At 44.9% G+C, this 21080-nt stretch overlaps 1 protein-coding gene, 1 long non-coding RNA gene and 1 pseudogene across 2 annotated transcripts in view; 1 reads left to right on the forward strand and 2 right to left on the reverse strand.

Moving 5' to 3' along the window:
- Positions 1–5405, reverse strand: part of BAIAP2L1 (BAR/IMD domain containing adaptor protein 2 like 1) — a 93459-nt gene extending 88054 nt beyond the window's left edge. Inside the window, exon 1 of the mRNA XM_059414410.1 lies at positions 5073–5405. Within this exon, the coding sequence (XP_059270393.1) occupies positions 5073–5123 (51 nt within the window). The 5' untranslated portion in view covers positions 5124–5405. The remainder of the gene's footprint in view (positions 1–5072) is intronic.
- On the forward strand, positions 4655–17268 carry LOC132026499 (uncharacterized). Its single transcript, XR_009406931.1, has 2 exons — positions 4655–4802; positions 15292–17268. It is a non-coding gene; the product is annotated as an uncharacterized LOC132026499 (long non-coding RNA).
- Positions 13193–13635, reverse strand: LOC132027131 (small ribosomal subunit protein eS17-like; annotated as a pseudogene).
- Positions 17269–21080: the final 3812 nt, after the last annotated feature.

A 21080-nucleotide genomic window follows, 5' to 3' on the forward strand; every position in this document is an offset into this window, starting at 1 on the left:
TGCTGGGCAGTTTCTGCCAAAGCAGGAAAGTATTTACTCAAATACTTTATAACCCAGCAATTCCACTTCCAAGTCTACACCCAAGAGAAATGAGGGCCTATGCCCACCAGACATGGACTAGAATGTTCATAGCCACACTAATCACAGTATCCTGAGTAGTCTGAAAACAATCGAGAAGTCCCTCAAGAGAATAGATAAATCATGATGTAACTGCACAGTGTACTACTTACTACACAATAGTAAAAAGGATTTACAATTACTCTGACAGGGGTGTATCTTACAAACACACTGGGTGAAAGATGGGAGATGAAATGGGCCAAACTAAGCAGTGCTTAGAAGTGGAGGCCAGTGGTTATCTTGGAGGTAACACGTGACTGGAAGGGGGGCACAAAAGGGACTTCAGGGAGGCTGGTCATAGTCTACATCTTGATATGTGTGTTCATTATACACACATGTTCAGTTTTTTGATGATTTTGTGAGCTATATACACCAAAGCACACCTTTCGATATATTTATTATATATATTATTTATATTTATTATATATATTATTTATATTTATATATATTATAGATATATTAAATGTTTCTTAAAACGTTTAAGAAATACATTTGCAAATGTCAACAGGTAAGTTCAATTAATGTTTGTGTAGCTTTTATAATAATTTTTACTTTTGAAGTGCAGAATAAAAGAACTGTGTGGAATGCTGATAAAAACAAAAGTCCAATTTGTTGAAATTCCATGCACGTTAGGTTTCCCCTGCAGGTCTGCTTGTGGCTCGTTAAAACAGAAGTGCTAGGCAAGAATTAATGCCCAATACTGGAATAATGTCACAAATGTAAACTCAAAAGCAACCTGAAACTTGTGAATGGTGTCTCCTGGCCAAGTGGTCCCAGCTGCCCAAGTTTCATAATAAAGGACACTGCTCTGTCTTACATAGCAATAATGGTATCACAGTTCTAAAATCTCTTTCCAATCAGGAAAAAAATGTTATGACAGAAAAAGACAACCATTGTTTGTCTTTGTATTTTCATTCTACCAGACAAAAGGCTACAATACTGGGCTGTTCAGTTTAATATTTGATATCTGGCAACTCTTTCTGTTGCTACCTGGCACCTGATTCTCACTGTCCCTTTGTATAGTCATCATGGAGCCAAGAGCAAGCTGTCTGGGCTTCTGCAAATCCCATTTTATCTTCAGCAAACTTGAAGAAAGTAGTAGTATATGGGAACAGATCATGATATCAAATAGTGTATACAGCTACAGCAATAAACACACAAGGCGAATGAAACCTTCATAAGCTAGACCTGTATACCATAATCTGCACTGGAAGCCATCTAGGCAGGGACTTTTACTTCCATATCCCCAATTAAACCCAAGTTCAGAAAATAAAAACAAACAAACAAAACCTAGTACACATGACGAGAGGTTTGACTCGATAAAAGAACAAAAATACCTCATTTTTTTATTAAACAAATTTTTGTTCAAAACAAAGATGATGAACAAAATGGGAGAAAATTCTGGTGATATCTTAGATCACCAAATATGAAAAGGCACTTGATTTGTGCATTTTGTGACTGCTAGAAACTAAACTACTATACAAAAAGGAGATGAATGGAGGCTGGCAGGGAAAATGGCATGTGGACACTGCTCCCTCTAGACTTTTGGGTGTGGGTTTCTCAACAGTAAACAAAATCCACATCCACCTCGAGGGATGATGTATACTTAGATTGAAACAAATGCTCTATGGAAAGTGTCAAGGGACGTGGGGGAGCCTAGCACAGGTATTCACTAAATAAATAAATGTTCATATAATCAACAAACTCACGCACCTACTACCTGTCAGTAACCATTCAGAATGTAACAAAGCCAAGCTCCTCTCCTCTGGGCACTTGAATTCTAGTTGGAGAGGGATGAGAGAAAAACGAGTCTGTTGTACAGAGTATCTTAAGATACTAAGCACTATGTGGGAAAGGTAAAGTCAGTGGGATTGGGAGATGGATGGCAATTTTAAACAATTTTAAAGAATTGTTTGAGCAGGTGACATTTAAACAAAGACTTACCTGCCCCTTTTCCCCTCCTTTTAAAGAGACTTTCTCCCCCTTCATTGATGCTTATTTAGCAAGGGTAAGGTAGGTACAGGATGGATGACATCATACCCATTCCTCCTCAGCTTCCTAAGACTTTATCAGTTCTAACTTCTAGGAAGGTGTGGTTACTCTTACATATGGATTTTTTTTTTTTTTTAATTTACCTCTTCCTCGTACCACTAAAAGCATGTACTCATCAGAAAACCATGCAAAATCACAAGTAAGCACTAAGGGCAAATTAGGGGCATACTAAGTAGAGACGGGGAGGGATCTTTGGCTGAACTCTAATTAGCAACGGTAACATTACTTGACTTTTTGGGGGTTATTATCATACCATTTGTTTGTGAAGCCATAAAACACACATCCTCCTGGGATTCAGCATGGGTCTCCACTAATTATTTGTCTAAGGACACATTTTAGAGAACTGAGCAAATGTGTAAATAAATACTGAAAGATATTTGATACTGCATTACAGAGAATTACACTAGTTTATAATCCCTCACTTCTTCCAGAGAATTTATTCTTTTATTTCAAAGTTGGAGAAATTTGAGTATTTAAAAAAAAAAATCTAAAATCCATACTAGCATCTCAGTTCCAGGTGCTATTGTCAATGCATCTGGTTAGGTTATGTTTCCATTAATAAAACACTGTAGGTTATTAGGTAACATAAAGAAAATCTTTAAAAAAAAAAAAAAAACACTAGATTCAGTCATTTAAGCGTCCAACTCTTGATTTATGCTTAGGTCGTGATCTCAGGGTCATGAGATGGAGCCCCTCATCCGGCTCCTTGCTGGGTGTGGAGCCTGCTTGAGATTCTCTCTCTCCCTCTCTGCCCTCCTCCCTCCCTCCCTCTCTCAAAATAAAATGAATAAGCAAATTAAATAAAAACTAGTTATCACACTGTGAAGTTTTTTTTTTTTTTTTATCATATTAAGCTTAAATTGTTTTCAGCTTTGGTTGTCAGAGGGTGGGGTAGGGAAGAACTCAGTGAGGAGGTGGTGAAGGTTTTCAGGCTTTCAATCAGACTTGTGAATGTGAAATTTCAATATGCATTTCCATCATAGCCAAAGCATGAGCCAGCAGTATTGGCTTCATAGACTATACATAAACTTGCTGTCTGGAGCTGTAAATTCTTTTACCACCATTCAACATAAAAAAACACAATCCCAAAACATTAAAGAAAAAATGGTGATTAAAGTCACAATCGACACTTGCGAGCTTTTAATAGGTTTTAAGACACCTGGGAATGGAAAGCAGTCAGTAACTAGTTTCTGACGTTCACTTTAACTTTGCAAAGTAAGAAAAGGATTTACACTGCCTAATGTCTATAAATACGTATAACCCAAACTGTGAAAGCTACACTTTTGCATCCTGCCCTAGTTCTTTGGAGGTGGCACTTGTGGCACTATAATTCACTGGAGGACAGCCCCTCCACTGAGTCATCGCTAAAAGTAAAATGAAGAAGTGGGAGAAAAAGAGTTACTTCAGAGCATCTGATTGCTTGTCTCAAACTGATCTATCATCCCAGATTGGAAAGATACCTGTGCCTGTCTCCTTGGAAGCAATTTAGGTGTTCACATTTTTTCTGCCCCACTAGATACTTAAGACTGCCTGAAATCGACAACGATCTGCATTCCTCGCTTGGATACGGTTTTCCCTTAACTGACAGTCATCAAAGTAGCTCCAACTCCCCAAATCTAAGAGTGTCTTATTTTACACACTGTCAACACCTCACACTGCCTGCCACACTATCTTCAGGATTATGGAAATATTAACAAGCTCAATACAAATGTAAAACTTTTAACAATCAACCATTTCCGGGATTTCTAAAAATTGCTCTCTATTAAGACAACACAGTTCCTTACCAGACCGAAAACGCTGTGTCAACCGTGTCCACCGTATCTAGCCAAAAAGTGTAATTCACGTTACCTATGCGCGTGTATCCAGATGAAGGGAATCAATTGTTTTGAACCCGAAGGATAGATTATGAATATATTTTCATGCTCTTCCTTATTCTTATCCTACAACAGTCAATAAACCCCTCTGATTTCAGGTATTCCCTCAGACTTTGCGCATCTAGAAACCCAATTTTAGGGTTTAAAAAAATAATAATAATCTATAAAGGTGACCAAACTGTTGGCCTTAAAAATGGCTACAAATGAATTTGGAGAGCTTGTGTTCAATGAGCCCAAGCCGAATTAAAACAAAAGTTGTTTTGTCGCCTATTAAGAGCCCATGACGATTAAGCACGTATCTTATTTCAACTGGAATTCATTTACGAGTACTTAAACTTCCTAAACTGGCCAGTAATCCTAAATCTGTGTCTGTTGCTGGAGAAGCGCCTCAAGAGAGCGAGTGACCGTCAACGCTCTCCTGTAGGTTAGGTCCACTTGATCGCAACCTGGCGGGGCAGCCGGGAGTGTCCAGGCCGAGGGGCTCCGAGCGCCGCGCGCGCCAGGGTCCGGGAGGGCGGGAGCCGACGCCGGGAGCCCGCGGCGCCCCCCAGAGGCGCCCCTGGCGCGGCCCGAGCCCCGCACGGCGCTCGCCCCGTCCCCGCCCGCAGGAACGAGGCGCTGCTCCTCGGGCGCCGCGGCCACGCCGGCGCGTCTCGGACTCCGAGGGCAGCCGGCCGGAGGACGCGGCCCCCAGGGAGAGGACAGACCCCCCCCCTCCCCCTCTTCGACCCCCTCCCGACACGTTGCGCCGTGAAACCGGTAGGCAGCAGGGCGGCCCGAGCGCCGGGAGGGGGCGGGGAGGCTGTTCCCGCGAAAAGTCCGCTCCTCGCGTCGACCCTCCCCCGGCGACGACCGCGAGCCGCGCCGCGGCCTCCCCGCTGCCCGCGGCCCCGAACTCCGACCCCGGTCCTCCACGGGTCTCGGGCCGCCCCGCACCCCCGGCCGCGCCCCGCCCCGCCCCGCCCCCGGCCCCCGGGGCCTCCCGCCCTCCAACCCGCCGAGGTCCCGGGCCGGGCTGGGCTCGCTCACCCGGTAGGTGCTCTCCGTGAGCCGGTTCACTTCCTCCGGCCCCCGCGACATGGCTGCAGCCGCCCGGCCGGCGAACGCGGGAAGACGCGGCCGGGCCTCGTGGCCGCCCGACTCTGGGCTGCGGGAGCGCCGGGGCGCGGCGGAAGGGCCCTCGAGGGTCGGCGGCTGCCACAGCCGTCGGCTCCGAAACGCCGGCGCGCTCCTCCGCCGCCAAAATGTCAAAACTTGTAGCGCCGCCGCGGCTGCAGCCACCGCCCGCGAGGAGCTGAGGAGACGCGGCCTGACGCCGCTGGGCGAGCCGGGCTGGCTGCGCGGGCGGGGCCGCCCCACCTGAGGCGCGCGGGGTGGGCGGGGCCGGGAGGGCGGGGCGGCCCCACCTGAGGCGGCCGAGTGGGCGGGGCCGGGGCGGACGGGAGGAGGCCAGCTGGGCCCAGTAGGCGGGGCGTCCCCACCTGAGGCGCCCCTGGCCCGCCGGCCACCTCTTGCCCTCTTGCTGCCGTCCGAGAGCTCCCGGGGACGCTGCGACCCGGATCCCGGGAGGCGTCAGAACGTCGTGATGCTGCGCTGCTTGGACAGAGCCGCACGGGGGGGAGCGGGGGAGGGCAGTCCCCGAGAGCCACACTTTCCGCGGGCGCCCCTCCGTGCTGCCTTTTGGGGACTGCGGGAAGAGGGACCCACGTCCCCCAGTGGTAGTGATTTCCCTGTTTGACCCCCGTCCTGCTCACCCTTCTCGCTGACCTCAAAGATCTGCGGGATCCTAGGGCACGGGCTGTCGTACATGGAGAAAAGGGGCTGCCTCCTGGAGTTTTGGAAGCTCCCAGTGTATCAGAAACTTAATAAAATTTCTGGTGGCAGAAACGGCTGTACGTTTTTAAACTTTAAGAACGACCTTTAACTCGATGTAATATAGCTGTGCTATTCATGAGATCATTATTAGATTGAGAAAACTGGGGCGCCTGGGTGGCTCAGTGGGTTAAAGTCTCTGCCTTCCGCTCAGGTTATGGTCTCAGGGTCCTGGGATCGAGCTCAGCGGGGAGCCTGCTTCCTCCTCTCTCTCTGCCTGCCTCTATGCCTACTTGTGATCTCTGTCTGTCAAATAAATAAAATCTTCAAGAAAGAAAGAAAGAAAGAGAACCATGGTGAGCTGAGGTGTAGTGGAGGGAACTCTTCCTTTGAGCACTCAGTGTAAGCGGCTGCCTGGGTCCTAATACTCTCTGTGTTCTGTCTCCACCCCAGCCCCAGCCCAGATCCCGAAGATCCAGAGCCGGTTTTTCGAAACTGGAACGACGGCTTACTACCCGAGACATCCTCCCAATAAGGAAGTCTTATTCTGGTTTTTTAAAAACTTCCATTTGGGTGGATTGCATCTTTTATGAGCTGTTAAGATATAAAGCTTCTAAACTGCTTTTGTGATAAAAGTTCGATTGGAAATGTACACAAAGAAGGTACTGTGTGGCCCAGATGGGGACACCAAGAGAATGAGATGCGGCTAGACTTAGAAATAACCACCTGGACTCTGGGACAATGGTATCCGGTTTTGCAAATTATAAAACATCATGCTTGGGAACCAAAAGATTATATGTTCTTGGATGTTGGGGGGAGATAACACATCAGCCCTAGGTTTCAGGCAGTGGAAGCAGCTGCCTCCTTCCTTAACAGATTTCTAACATTTGACTCCTAAGATTTGCCAACTGGGTTTCATTTGCCATATTGAGATGAACTCATGACCTTATAATTACCAACAATATGTATTGGGCTCTTCAAGTATGCCTGCTGGTTTTCATTTAAGCTTGAAATCCCTGCCTTACGGCACCTGGGTGGCTCAGTTGGTTAAGTAACTGCCTTCGGCTCAGGTCATGATCCCAGAGTCCAGGGCCTGAGCCCTATGTCAGGCTCCTGACTCAGCAGGGAGCCTGCTTCTCCCTCTCCCTCATGCCTGCTACTCTACCTGCTTGTGCTCTCTCTCTCTCTGTGTAAAATAAATTAAAAAGAAAAATAAAAATGAACCTAAAAAAAAGAAAATCTCTGCCTTAACTTTGCAGGTCACTTTTGTCTTAGCACACACCTCTGTGCCTTCTGATGAATGGGGTCATTTTACTCTGCTGCAAGCCAGTCAACCGAGCAGCTGGAAAGAGCAGAGGCTTAACCTTTAACACCCCACAGTTCAGTTCAGATTCAGAAAAGACAGATTTACAAGCAATCATAAAACTAGCAAGTATTTCAAATGGCTTGATTTGATTGCCAGGGTTGAAATTTAATCAAAGGACCAGGTTCATAACTGTATGCAAATTGACAAGCAGATATTCAGTCACATTTAACTCTCCTTTATGGAAGCAATTTCCTGGTTAGGATAACCTGCTCCTTTAGAAGTCTTTGAGAATGGTCAGTTCTTGGGCCATACGGATATTAAGAGTAATGCCATTCAGCTCCCAGCTCAGTAATTGGCAGTGTAGATGCCCAGTAAGTGTTTGTTGAACAAAAAGAAAAAGTGAGTGTTAGTTATCTGTTCTGTGCTGGACATTCTGCTGGGGGCGGGGGTGGTGGGGAGCGATGTAGGAGTGCAAGATCCGTACCTTTAATACATGTACAAGAACTAGAATTCAAGGAGGACCATAATGGAAGCTATAGTTGAGGCACAATTAACTACTAGCTCTGATGAGGGGCTCTCAGGCTGGACAGGTGGTCTGGGATGTCCAGGACAATTCCCTATGTTTTATGACGAAAGAGGTCTCTATTGATATGATAGTAGTTTGGGGGTAGAGTCCCATATCAAATACCAAGAGGGATGGGGCTTTCAGTGTTCTCATCCTAAAGGGGGAAAAAAGAATGCAGGTTGAAGACTCATTAGCTGTTCTGGAACTCTCTTCCAGTCCAAGCTGCCCTAACTTCTCCAGCACACCAAGTTCACTGCTGCTATAGAGTTTCTCACAAGCTGTTCCCTCAGCCTAGAATGTGCGCCCCTCACTCTCAGCATTTTTCCATGATTGGATTTCAGCCTAGACACAGCCTCAGAGAGGCCCTTCCCTCACAGCTCGCCCTGAAGATGCTATTTTAGGTCCTCTCTATCACGGCATGTAATTTTCATTCTAGTAGTGCTTATCACTCGCTATGGTAAGGCTGGAAAAAGGCTCCGCAAGGATGTCCAAGTCTACGTGTCGGAACTGTGAGTGTTAACTTCTACGGCAGAGAGAGTCTGCAAATGGGATCAGAGATTTTGAGAAGAAGGGATTGTCTTGGAATGTCTGGGTGGACTGGTTGTAATCAGAAAGGGCCAGATAAGGGCGACACAGAAGTCAGAGGAGATGTGATGACAGGCACAGAGCCTGCAGTGGTCCACTTTGAAGGGGGAGGGAAGAGCCAGAGGAGTACAGGAGGCCAATAGGAGCTGGAAAGGCCAGTGCACAGAACCTCTCCTCGGCACTTCCAGAAGGAACTACCCCTGCAGGCACCTTGATTTCAGCCCCATGAGACTCATTTCAGACTTCTGCCCCAGAACTGTAAAAGAATAAATGGGTATTGTTTGAAGCCACTCCATGTGTAGCAATTTGTTTCTGTAGCAATGGGAAACTAATACACTAACTAATCTTTTTTTCTTGTTCATTTCTTTATTGATAGATTCTTTCTGCCTCTTTCTCCCATCAGAATGCAAATGTCACCAGGGCAGGCATGACTCCTGTCTGGGGCACAGCAGGTGCCTCGGTGCCTGGCACATAGTAGGTGCTCCAGAACTGCTAGGAAGACACATTTAGGAGGTAGTCAAGATGCTCTTCATTTCACAAAAAGCAGCTACATCAGGAATTTTCTTATCCAGCTTTCAAAAAACTATAAAATAGACCGCAGAACAGAGGGTCGTACAAGAATATACAGATACTAGTTTCAATTCAACAAATCCCGAAAGGTAACAAAACACAAGCATAAACAGATTTAGAGAAAAAGTCCTGGACTTTCTCCAATGTGCTATGCATTGCGAAGTAGACATCCAGTCATCATTATATGAATACCCTGAGATTGTTAGCACTCAAAAAAGGATAAATACTCACCTATTTATAAAAACACGAAATAATGTCCATAAAGTATAGTGGCTTATTAACACCTGGTATAAGTTCTCCTATGAATAAGAATTAAATGCAGAATGTTTTAATATACTTTAAATGCTATATGACCATGAAGCATTCAACGGGTTTCATAAGTCACACGTGAAAACCAATTTTGTCACTTCAGTGGTATTTGAACCACTTCTGCTTTTCAGCTTCGTTCAGTTTTTTTCAACTTGGTTCAACTTTGTTGAAGAAAGCTCAAATCTTAATCCATCTTCTCGGTCCTTTATGAATTACTAACAAGTACTGTGGAAATGTTATTTTGTTATTTTCTAAAATGGACATGTTATTCAGCAACATTTTATTATTAGTTGTTGTCTCTTGAGTCAAAGAACACTTAAGCTTGTAACAAAATCAGAACTGGAGATTTGAAAGGTCTCTCACTACCGACTCATCGTGTGTGTCTCATCGTTTATCTAGACATAGAAATCATATTTCTCTTTTACATTTTTTTACATCTTTCTGGACTGCATTCATATAGTTTCTTCAGAATTATCCTCTGAATCACTCATTCTTTCCTTGACTGTGTCAAATCCCTATATAATTAATCTGTCCATTGAGTCTTAAATTTTATTTTTTATTTCTATAATTCTATTTCATTCTCTTTCAACTCTCACTGTTAAAAAACAGCTTTATTGAGAGGTAACTCACATACCATATAAGATATCTATTTAAAGAGTACAGTTTAATGGTTTTTAGGTTATTCATGAAGCTGAACAATCCATTTTAGAACATTTTCATCGCCTCAAACAGAAATCCTGTAGTCATTAAGAGTTACCTCCTCCCATTTTCCTTCAACCCTCTCCCTTAGTGTTATGCAACCATTAGATCTATTTTCCGTCTCTGTAGATTTTGCCTACTCTGAACATTTTGTACAAATAGAGTCATATAACATGTAGTCTTTTGTGATTGCTTCTTTCATCTAGTATAGTGTTTTCAAAGTTCATCCATGTTATGGTGTATATCAGTACTTAATTCCTTTTAATTACTGAATAATAGTCCATTGTGTACAACTCTTTTTTATCCATTCATCCATTGGTGGACATTTGGATTATTTCCATTTTTTGGTTTCTGTGAATAATTCTGCTGTGAACATTTGTGTATAAGTTTTCATGTTTCTTGGGTACATATCAAAGAGCAAATTTGCTGGGTCATTCTATGCTAGACATTCTTGAGAACTGCCGTATGGTTTTTCAAAGTGGCTGCATCATTTTATATTTCTACCAGCAATGTATGAAGGGTCCAATTTTCCCACACCTTTGTAAACATGTTATTATCTGTTTTTATTATTATTATTATTATTGTTATTATAGCTGTCCTACTGGGTATGAATTGGTAGCTTGTGGTATAGATTTGCATTCTCTAATGGATAATGATGTTGAGCATCCTTTTTTTTCCTCCTAAGATTTCTTTATGTGAGAGAGAGAGAGCTAGAGATAGAAAGTGTGTGTGTGGCGGGGAGGGGCAGAAGGAGAGAATCCCCAAGCAAACTACCTGTCAAGCACGGAGCCTTACTTCGGGCTCATTCCCACGACCCATGAGATCACAACCTAAGCTGTTTTAACTGACTGAGTTTAACTGACCGAGTCACCAGGTGCGCCTTGAGCATCTTTTCAGAGACTTATTTCATATCATCTCTGGAGAATATCCGTTCAGTTCCTTGACCCATTTTAAAACTGTGTTTATCTTCTGATTAGTGAGTTGTCAGTGTTTTTTTTATATATTCTGGCTATAAATCTCTTGTCAGATATATGATTTATGAACATTCTATTCCAATTGGTGCATTGTCCTTAGAAACACATGTCTTTTTTTTTTTTTTTTCTGTTGTTGCTTGTGATTTTGGTGTCACATCTAAGAAACCTTGCCTAACCCAAAGTCACAAAGATTTACCCCCATGTGTTCATCGAAGAATACTTTAGTTTTAGCTCTTAGTTTAGATCTACATTTCATTTTGAGTTCATTTTTTTTAGATCTAGTGTAAGAAAGGGTTCCAACCTTATCCTTCGGCTTGTGGCTAACTAGTTGTCCCAACACCATTCGTTGAGATCATTCTTTCCCTCATTTGAATTGTCTTGGCGCCCTTGTCAAAAATCAGTTGAGCAGGGGGCCTGGGTGGCTCAGTTGGTTACGGCTACCTTTGGCTCAGGTCATGATTCCAGGGTCCTGGGATCAAGTCCCACATCAGGCTCCTTGCTCAACAGAGATTCTGCTTCTCTCTCTCCCTCTGCCTGCTGCTCTGCTTACTTGTGTGCTCTCTCTCTGTCAAATAAATAAATAAAATCCTTTAAAAAATCAATTGACTGTAAATGTAAGGGGTTATCTCTAGACTTTGTATTGTATTCAACTGATCGATAGGTCTGTCCTACCACAGAACTGCTCTACTGCCTTGATTACCATAGTTTTGTACTGAGTTTTGAAACTAGGAAGTGTGAGTCCTTTGACTTTTTCAAGATTGTTTTTGGCTCTTCTGGGTACCCTGTATCTCCATATCAATTTTAGGACTCACTTATTAATTTATGCAGGAAAAGCATCTGGGATTTTGATAAGGATTTTGTTGAATCCGTAGATCAATTTGGGAAGTATTACTGTCTGAACAATGTTAGTTCTTCTGACTCATGAATATGGAATGTCCTCCCATTTATCTAGGTCTTACATTTCTTTAAGCAATGTTTTGTAGTTTTCAAGGTGTAAATTTTACACTTCCTTTTTAAAAAAAAATATTTTATTTATTTATTTGACAGAGAGAGAGATCACAAGTAGACAGAGCAGCAGGCAGAGAGAGAGAGGGGGAAGCAGGCTCTCTCTCTGCTGAGCAGAGAGCCCAATGCAGGGCTCGATCCCAGGACCCTGAGATCATGACCTGAGCTGGAGGCAGAGGCTTTAACCCACTGAGCCACCTAGGCCCCCCTACACTTCCTTTTAAAAAAAATTTTATCTATTTATTTATTTATTTATTTGAGAGAGCGAGAGCTCGAGCAGGGGGAGGGGCAGAGGGAGAGAATCTCAAGCAGACTCCATGCCTAGCACAAGGCCCAATGTGGGGCTCCATCTCATGACCTGAGCTGAAATGAAGAGTCAAATGCCTAACCGACTGAGCTGCCAGACACCCCTACTCATCTTTTGTTAAATTTATTCCTAAGTATTTTTTGATGCTTTTACAAATTGAACTGTGTTCTGGTTTTCACTTTCCAATTGCCAATTGAGAGGATCCAGAAAGATAATTGATTTTTGTATATTTATCTGGTAACCTTATTATCAGATTGAGGAAATTCCCTTCTCTTCCTAGTGTGTCAAGTGTCGTCATCATGGAAGTATTAGACTTTTGTCAAATGGCTTTTCTGTGTCTATTGAGATGATCATGGGTTTTTTGGTCCTTTGTTCTGTTGATCCGGTGTATTACAATGATTGAACTTCTGTATTTTGAATCAACCTTGCATTCCTAGGATAAATTCCACTTAGTCATAGTGTATAAGCCTTTTTATTATTGGTGGATTCGGTTTGCTAGTCTTTTCTTGATGAGTCTCACATCTATATCATAAAGAATATTGATGTGTTGTTTTCTTGTGATATATTTGATTGGTTTTGATAATTGGGCAAAAACTGACCCTATAGGAGGAACTGGGAAGAACTCATCTTCTGTTTTTGGAAGAGCTCACGAAGAATTGGTATTTATTTTTCTTTGACTGTTTAGTAGCATTCACCAGGAAGTCCAACTAGGTCTGAACTTTGTTTTGTGGGATGTTTTAAAATTGTGAATCTAATCTCCTTTTAGAGGATCTTCCAGTTTCTTTTCTGAATGTTATTTCCCTGTGGTTTCTATTCCTTCATCTCTGTAATCATTTACATTGTTTTATAGTCTCTCCTAGATAGTTCTGTGTAGTTTCTGTTTACTGGTTTTATTTTGTCTGGTTTTGGTTATTTATCATTTCATTTAGCCACGATTGTGTTTGCTGATTCTCTATCATGGTAAATCACAACATTTCCTTATCTGTTCTGGGAATTTGTTATGGTTATTGTTGTTGTTTAAGGTTTTTTGACAATACCACAGCACAGCCGGAAGATTTGAGTGCCTCCCCATGGCATTTTGGAATTCATCCCAACTATAGGCTGCGTGACCTGTGGGTTGGAAGAATGCCAAAGCCCTAGAGTTTCAATGTTTCCTTGGTGTCAGGATTGACTTCAGTGATTTCCTGATCCAGGATGGAGACCTCAGCAACATTATCATCTCTCCTTTCTCTCTCCTCCTACTGCAGATGGATGGAGATACCATTCATGGGGCCCCCTCAATCCACTTCATCAGATGTGTGATGCAGCCTGTGATCTTGCTTTAGAACCTTGCTGGGGATAACGGTGATCTCCTCACACACATGCTTCTTGGTGTGGGAGTCATTGTTTAGGCACGTGTAATACTTCTCAATGGTGACCCAGGCTGCCTTTTTCATGATTTTGATGTGAATGCAGCCCATGTTGGTGGTTCTGGCAATTATTATGAGGTCATCTTTAGTGGTGATCCACTTTGTCTACAGAAACCTCTTGTGGCCTGGACTATAATGTGTTCCTTCAGACAAGCTTTCTGTCTGTTCCTGACAGGCACTCCAAAAAGATCACCAAGGGTGGAGCGCCTGGGTGACTCAGTTAGTTAAACATCTGACTCTTGATCTCAGCTCAGGTCTTGATCTTAGGTCCCTGAGTTCAGGCCCCACACTGGGCTCCACACTAGGTGTAGAGCTTACTCTAGGGGAGGAAAAAAAAAAAGATTACCAAGGAAGAGTATAAAATTCAGAATTTGCTCCTGCCCCATGTCACAGGCTTGGTGGGTTAATTTCTCTTAGGATGATTTTTTTTTTTCTACTAAACACCCAATGAAGCCAAATTCCTCTGTCCTCCTCCTACCCAAAAGTACTTTCTTTTTTCTTTTTTTTTAAATTTTTAAAAAAGATTTTATTTATTTATTTGACAGACAGAGATCACAAGTAGGCAGGGAGGCAGGCAAAGAGAGGGGGGGTACGCAGGCTCCCCGCTGAGCAGGGAGCCCGATGAGGGGCTCAATCCCAGGACCCTGAGATCATGACCTGAGTGGAAGGCAGACGCTTAACCCTCCAAAAGTACTTTCTAGTGCCCCTCTTACTGGCATGCATTTTCCTAGGGTCCCACCAGTGTGAATAGGTCTTAGTGTCTACTCTCCATCTTGTACAGGTCACAAGTTCTTACACAAGTGGGATTTAAAACACTGGAAACCTCTGTCCATGTGGGCCCATCTCCAGCTTCAACACTGCCAACCCCACCCCCAACGGCCGCCGTATCATCTGTCCCAAGGACTTGTTTTGCTTTCCTTTGAGTTCTTGGCATTTGGTGTTTCCTTTTCTTTCCCCCAAACTCAGCTGTGTGTTAAAATATTTTTGGTACACTTTATATGTAATTTTGAGTATTTATAACTGGGTGAAAGGGACTTTGTAGCCTCCATCTGAAACTGCTTATGGAGTGATGAGTACAGGGCCAGGAGACAGAGGATCGCGTTCCAGTTTGCCTCTATTGATAGGGAGGACTAGACACGGCATTTCCCACGTCTTGGTCTCAGTCTGTTCACCTCCAGAATGGGGTGATTGGTGTTCAGGTTACTCTCAGTTCTAAAATTGTCTGATTTTTTTTTCTTTTTTTAACTTCTGTCAACAGCATTTATTCTGAAGTCTTATTCTCTAGGTGCAGATCGGCCTCTGTGAGGAGAGGCTGTTTGCCAGAGGCCAGGATAACCTGAACATTCTTTACTTTTGCAAGGGCAGAAAGGGAGAGACACTTGTCTGTTGCCCTGAAAATCCCTCAGTGATTTGGCCTCATGGGGGAAATGGCTGCATTTGTGGGAGTGGATAAGCCTGGCCTGCCTTCATTTGTCCTTTTATTTTTTCCATGGGAAAACAGCAGCAGAGAAAATTCCAGACTTCCTTCTCCTGAGCAGCTTTGTTTTCTGTATTTAACGAATACTGAACATTGACCACGTCGGCAGATTTCCTCTTTGTCAAAGACTTAAATTCTCGCACCATGTGCCCAATATTTCATCTTGATAGATAAGCGCGGTAAGTTCTGGAACAATTTTACCTTGAGTTGTTTTTTTTTTTTTCCCCCAGGAGGACAGACTTGGGGAAAGACACTCTGAAGTGCTTTTACAGAAATCTGTGGAGCCAGGCAGACCATTCTCCTCTCCTTCCCTGTTTCTGCTGGCGCAGCAGCAAAGCCAGAACACTGCGTTGTCAAGCAATTCCCCGACGTGAACAGCAGTGGGTGCTGAGAGTGTGGAATGTACTGGAATATTCTTTGCCACTAGGACAACTGGTCTTTCTACCCTTGAATTCTCTTTCCAAGAAAGCAAAGGCCTGTCTCTGACGAACTTTTTTGTCCACACCTCCACCTTACTATGCACCCATGTTTTGTGTCCACGGACTTGCCAGGTGCCACCTTACCAGATGGGCCCCTTAAAGCTTGGACCTGGGTATTTCCAGTGAATTTGTTTCCAGAACAGCTCAGACCATCTGTTACCTTTCTCTCTATCATTGTCCCTCCACTCTGACTGAATTTTCATGGATCTATGAGAGCAATACACGAAGACAGAAATGCAACCATCTCACTAAAAGGGGAAGTATTAGCCCTGAGGATCTTGAAATTCAGCATAAAACGAAAATTTCCATTAGGCAAATGTGTCCAATTATAAATAATTAAGCAAAAACCTTGACTAGTAATTTACGTGTTTCTTTAAAAATGTCCCTCACATTGACATTGACCAAGAAGCAAAAAGAAGGCTGAAGAATCAATGGAACTTCTGCTGAGTCCAAAACGCAGATTCTGCCACTTAAGCCAGTTTGTAAAGTCCCATTAGTATCCGAACGCTATAAAACTTTCAGGATGCGTTTGGCTATGATGTCAGGCAGTACTCTGGGCCCAGCAGTAGGAGTCACAAATTCATGGTGGAAAGAGCTTCACCATTTTAGTACTCTCAAAGGATGCACTCACCAATTAAAAGCATATACCCTATGCATTATTTGTTGTTTTTAGAGATCTTTGAAGTCTGCAGTGGCTATAGCCTTGGAAAAGGAACAAGCAGGCATATGATGTCAGATACCTAATGCCCCTTTTCTATTACAGGGTCTGGAGAGCAAGAAACTTGGATTTCTAGTCCCCCTTGCAATTAGGAATGACAAAATAGACACCATCCTCACAAAAGAGAGAAAGTAAATAAACCAAGTCTGCTGAGAAGGTAAAGCAAAGTAGTTAGGGTTAGGGCAATTGTTTGCTTACTCCCCCCCCCAACAACTTCCTAAAAAGCAGATGGTCATGTCCATGCAGGAAGTGGCCGCCATCTTGGAAGCTCCAAACAGCAATAAGACTGATGCCAAAGAATTGAGAAGTGTATGGAAAGAGAGAGAAGGGGACCCTGACAGCACGTAAGGTGCTGTGGCAGAAAGCATTCTTTTTTTTTTTTTTAAGATTTTATTTATTTATTTGACAGAGAGAGATCACAAGTAGGCAGAGAGGCAGGCAGAGAGAGAGGAGGAAGCAGGCTCCCTGCTGAGCAGAGAGCCTGAAGCGGGACTCGATCCCAGGACTCTGGGATCACGACCTGAGCCGAAGGCAGAGGCCTTAACCCACTGAGCCACCCAGGCACCCCGGCAGAAAGCATTCTTAAGTGACATATATTATAATTGGAATCTGGGAAAATTTGTGATTGTGTTGATGTCAACATATACAAAACACGAGGAAGCTTCAAATGAAAAATCCAAAAAGTGAGAAAACACTTTTTGAAACTTTTAATACATTTAAATGTCTTCATTTCGGGGATAACCATATTTTGCAGATAAAACGAAAAGATCTATGGACTGCCACAGAAGAATATGATTATGGAGAACCAGAGCGGGGAATGTTATTAAAATTGGGACTCTCCTGGAAAAGCCTAGAAAATTGTCTGTTGAGTTTATATCCTTACGCCACTTTTTAAAAGCACTTTTATTTTATTTTAATCAGAGAATGTAATTTTACGCCCACTTTCCAAGAAATACGTTTCTGAATCATTTTTCAAAGTTGGCAAATAAAAGCCTTGTAGAGATAAATCATCCACTTTGCTTTTGAGTCAGTCATTGTTCCCCCAAAACAACAACAATGACAATATCCCCAGAGGACACGAAAATGAAAGTATTCATGCATTATTATTAGCTGAAAAAGATGATCCATCTCTCGGCCTATAATTGAGCTCATAAGTCTTGGAAGATTTCTCCTGTATCAGTGGCTCTCTTCCAAACATGAAAGGAGATGAGATTTTGGCACAAAGTGTCATTCGAAGCTCCTTGGGGGGTAAAACATTTGAATCTTTGCTATTAAGCAGGCAGAATATCTGGGTATCTGCATTTCTTCCTGTTTTGATTGAGCTAGCCATTGGGTCCTTGAGTAGGCTCTGGAGGGCAGAGTCAGTGCCTCTTCCTCTGTGTAGAAACAGCTGGTGGAAAAGAGGAGCTGCATTTGTGCCCTGTGGCATTCCCAGGCCATTGGAAGCATGACCTTGGCATTGGAGTAGCCCTGGGCTCCTGGGACCTGTCCCCATTGCGACGTGCTGACTCAGGTGTCCTGCTGCCATTGGAATGGGACAGGGTGTGACAACAGTGTGCCCGGCGTGGTGGGAAGGTTCACTTCTAGTCTTGGTGATAACGGGCCCTGTGTGACTCGGAGCCAGTCACGCCGTGTCCCTGGCCCTGTGTGTCCGAATCAATAGGAGTGGGGGTAGACAGTGTTCCAGAAAGGGCCACGCCTTCCGCAGCGGCCCTTCTCCCGAGATGTAGGTACCCACCAGGCTCCTCATCCGTATTTACAGGAGTGAAATGCAGCAAGCATAGAGCAGGCAGTTGCCCTGCTCTGCGGCCCTGGCCAGGAGGAGGCCGGGGACAGCTGAAGCTGCCTTACCGCAGGCTGAGGGAAGGTGGCTGGTCCTTATTCTGGGACAGCAGCCTGCCCACCCCGCCCCCACAGCTGCCTTTGATCTCCAGATCATTCCATTTCACTGTCAACAGATTGTAGTTCATCCTCACATCGGCTGGCCTGCTTTTCTCCCCCAGCTCCGGCTCTGAGCCTGGTTGTAAAGTCACATGGAATTTAAGTTTTGTTACCATTATTACTATTACTTTTTGAAAGGTGAACCCTTCCTGGTTTGACTTTTTGACTTTTAGCAGTAGTGACGGTAGAGAAAGCGACGAGCAGCCACAGACGGGGCCAGGTGACCAGGCTGAAACTATGCTGGGCTTCCCCGGGGGGTGGGGGGTCCCAAGCCGCTCTTTGCAGAAAACCACCTTGGAGGAAGCTACATCAGCTGCTGGAATTTGGGCCCACACCCCAATCTCCGATCTCAGCTTCCTGGTTCTCTCCGACCTGGTTTGGCCCACCTTTCTGTGGCCGGACCCTCACCCCCTCTCTGCCTTTTGAAGCCATTTGCTCTAGGTCTGGCTTTGCTGCTTCAGCTGTCACAGAGAAAGCAAACCCTTCTGTGTCTTGTTTGCTGTGTATTTTGGGGGCAAGACAGGTCACCCCACTGAGGCTTTGCCTGCCCCCCCCCCCCATTTGAGAAGTGGGAATGAGACTGGGAGTGCTACATACTCATCAGGGACAGAGGTCGTTGTAGGCTGTGAGACCCTTCCTTTCATTGACGCTCCCTACGTCAGACCTGTAGGGTCTCACCTGTAGGGTCTCACTCCAGCTTCGTTCCCCAGCGACTGGGGCCCTCCTGGGAGCCAGAGTCTTGCCTGAGCAAGGTGGGTCAAGGCATGACTCACCTTGACCAGCAACTCACCCTTGAGTTACATCGATCAGGAAGCTGGGAGGGATGTGACATCATGAGTAAACACAGACAGATAAGAAGGCAGCTCTGTTTGCCTTGGAGATAAATGCTGCTACCCTGGTTGGGCCTCTGTGGAGAGGGTGAAGGACACCAAGCCTGGAAGTGTTCACTCTGGGCCATGACGTGTCTGTGGAGGCACCGAGAATCTCAGGGTGGGGAAAAGTCCCCGGGAGTCATCCTGTCACTTTGCTACTGTAAAGCACTTACTTCCAGTAAAGTGTTAGTTCTGTTGTTCCTTTTTTTTTTTTTTTCCCAAAGTCCAACCAGAGAGGCTGCAGATATTCTGCTCCTGCAGATATTCTGCCAAAAAATGGTGGGCACCTTGAGGGCAGGCTTGGCCCCTAGCTCGGTGCCTTCCTTCATCACCAAGAAGAGAGAATTTAAACAATTTTTTAAAAAGATTTTATTTATTTATTTGACAGTGATCATAAGTAGGCAGAGAGGCAGGCAGAGAGAGAGGAGGAAGCAGGCTCCCTGCTGAGCAGAGAGCCCAATTCAGGGCTCGATCCCAGGACCCTGGGATCATGACCTGAGCCGAAGGTAGAGGCTTTAACCCACTGAGCCACCCAGGCGCCCCTGAAGAGAGAATTTAAATCAATCTCCTTCCCCGTCTAAAGGAAGAGTCCCCATTGGGACTGGAATTTGACATTTCCTTCAGGGTCATGTGATTCTTGGTTACAGGGTGCCCCTGGTCCCAGGGATCTGGCTCAGCCTGGTCACCCAGGTGGTGCAGCAGGGGCCCTTCATCCCTCGGGGGCTCCCCTAAGACCAGGCTGACCGGGCACAGGATCTATGACACAGCCCATGAGCCCTTCTGGTCCTTGAGATGGGTAGATCCTGTCTGTATTTGAGCATTTGCTATCTTGATCATCATGGAATTTTTTTTTTTTTTTTTTTTTTTTTTTTTTGCATTCGACTTTCTAAAACATGGCCCGAGGATAACTTCACTAGGGAATGGGTCAGCATTCCCTTAAATGTTGTGCCGGGTCCACTTCCTCCTTTGCTTCATGCGCACAGCGCTGTGTCTGTGAGCCAGGGAGATAGAGACCGAAAGAAGGATTGCCCCAGGCTGCCCAGCCCTGCAGTTCCACTCTCCCCTTCAGGGAAGGCCTGTCTTGCTCCACAGTTTGCACAGACTTGGAGTCCCTACAAACTTGCGGACGCCACCTGCCGTCTGCCATCCCCCAGGGCCAAACGCGTGCAGGCTGCCCGGACTGCCCGCCGCGTCCACTAGATGGCGCGCTGGCTGCGCAGGTGAGCGCGGCTTGGCATCCTTGGCCGGCTGGGGTTCCGTGAGCCGCCAGCCACCGAGGAAGCACCTGCTCTGTTGATCTCCACCGGATAGAGGACACTGAGCCCGGGAGGCGAAGTGACTCACCCCTTAGCCCTTAGTCCCTAATTCTATCAGCCGTGGGGTCTGGCACTCTACCTCTTCCTGCATCAGGAGTCTTGATCTGTTTTAGGGGCATCTTTTGGCAACCTGGTGAGAGCTCTAGGGACCCTCCTTGGAAAAGGTTTGAAAGTAGTTTCATAGGCTTCAGGAAGAGTGTGGAAATAGATTAAGAACCTCTTTCCTATGGGTTTGCAGTAGGTGCGCCCGCTTTGGGGTTTATAGTTAATGCCTCACTTTTGGTTCCCAATACAAATCTAGCCATGTATGCCACCATTCATTCAAGAGCCCTACTATGTGCCAGGCACTGTTCTAGGTGCCTTTATGGAGCTTCTGTTCTAAAGGGGGAGGGGACATGATAAACTTTAACAAAATCGTCATAGCCATTGTTGTCATTCTCTCAATGGTTCTAGTTCTCCCTGTCCTGGCCAGTTGGATTTTACTCCCTGGACTTCTTAGGGTTGAGTGAAACCATGTGGCCAGTTCTGGCCAATTAATTGTGAGAAGCAATGTGTTATTCTGGGCCAGAACATTTGATGGTGGGTGTGAGACCCTTCAAAGCTTTCCTTCTGCCTTCTCCGACGTGGCAACTGGAAACATTTCACACCGAGGCTGCACCCTCAGCCCAGATCCCTGAGACATGCAGCCTGAAT

The sequence above is a fragment of the Mustela nigripes genome, chromosome 11 (genome assembly GCF_022355385.1).
Source record: "Mustela nigripes isolate SB6536 chromosome 11, MUSNIG.SB6536, whole genome shotgun sequence".
NCBI lineage: Eukaryota > Metazoa > Chordata > Mammalia > Carnivora > Mustelidae > Mustela > Mustela nigripes.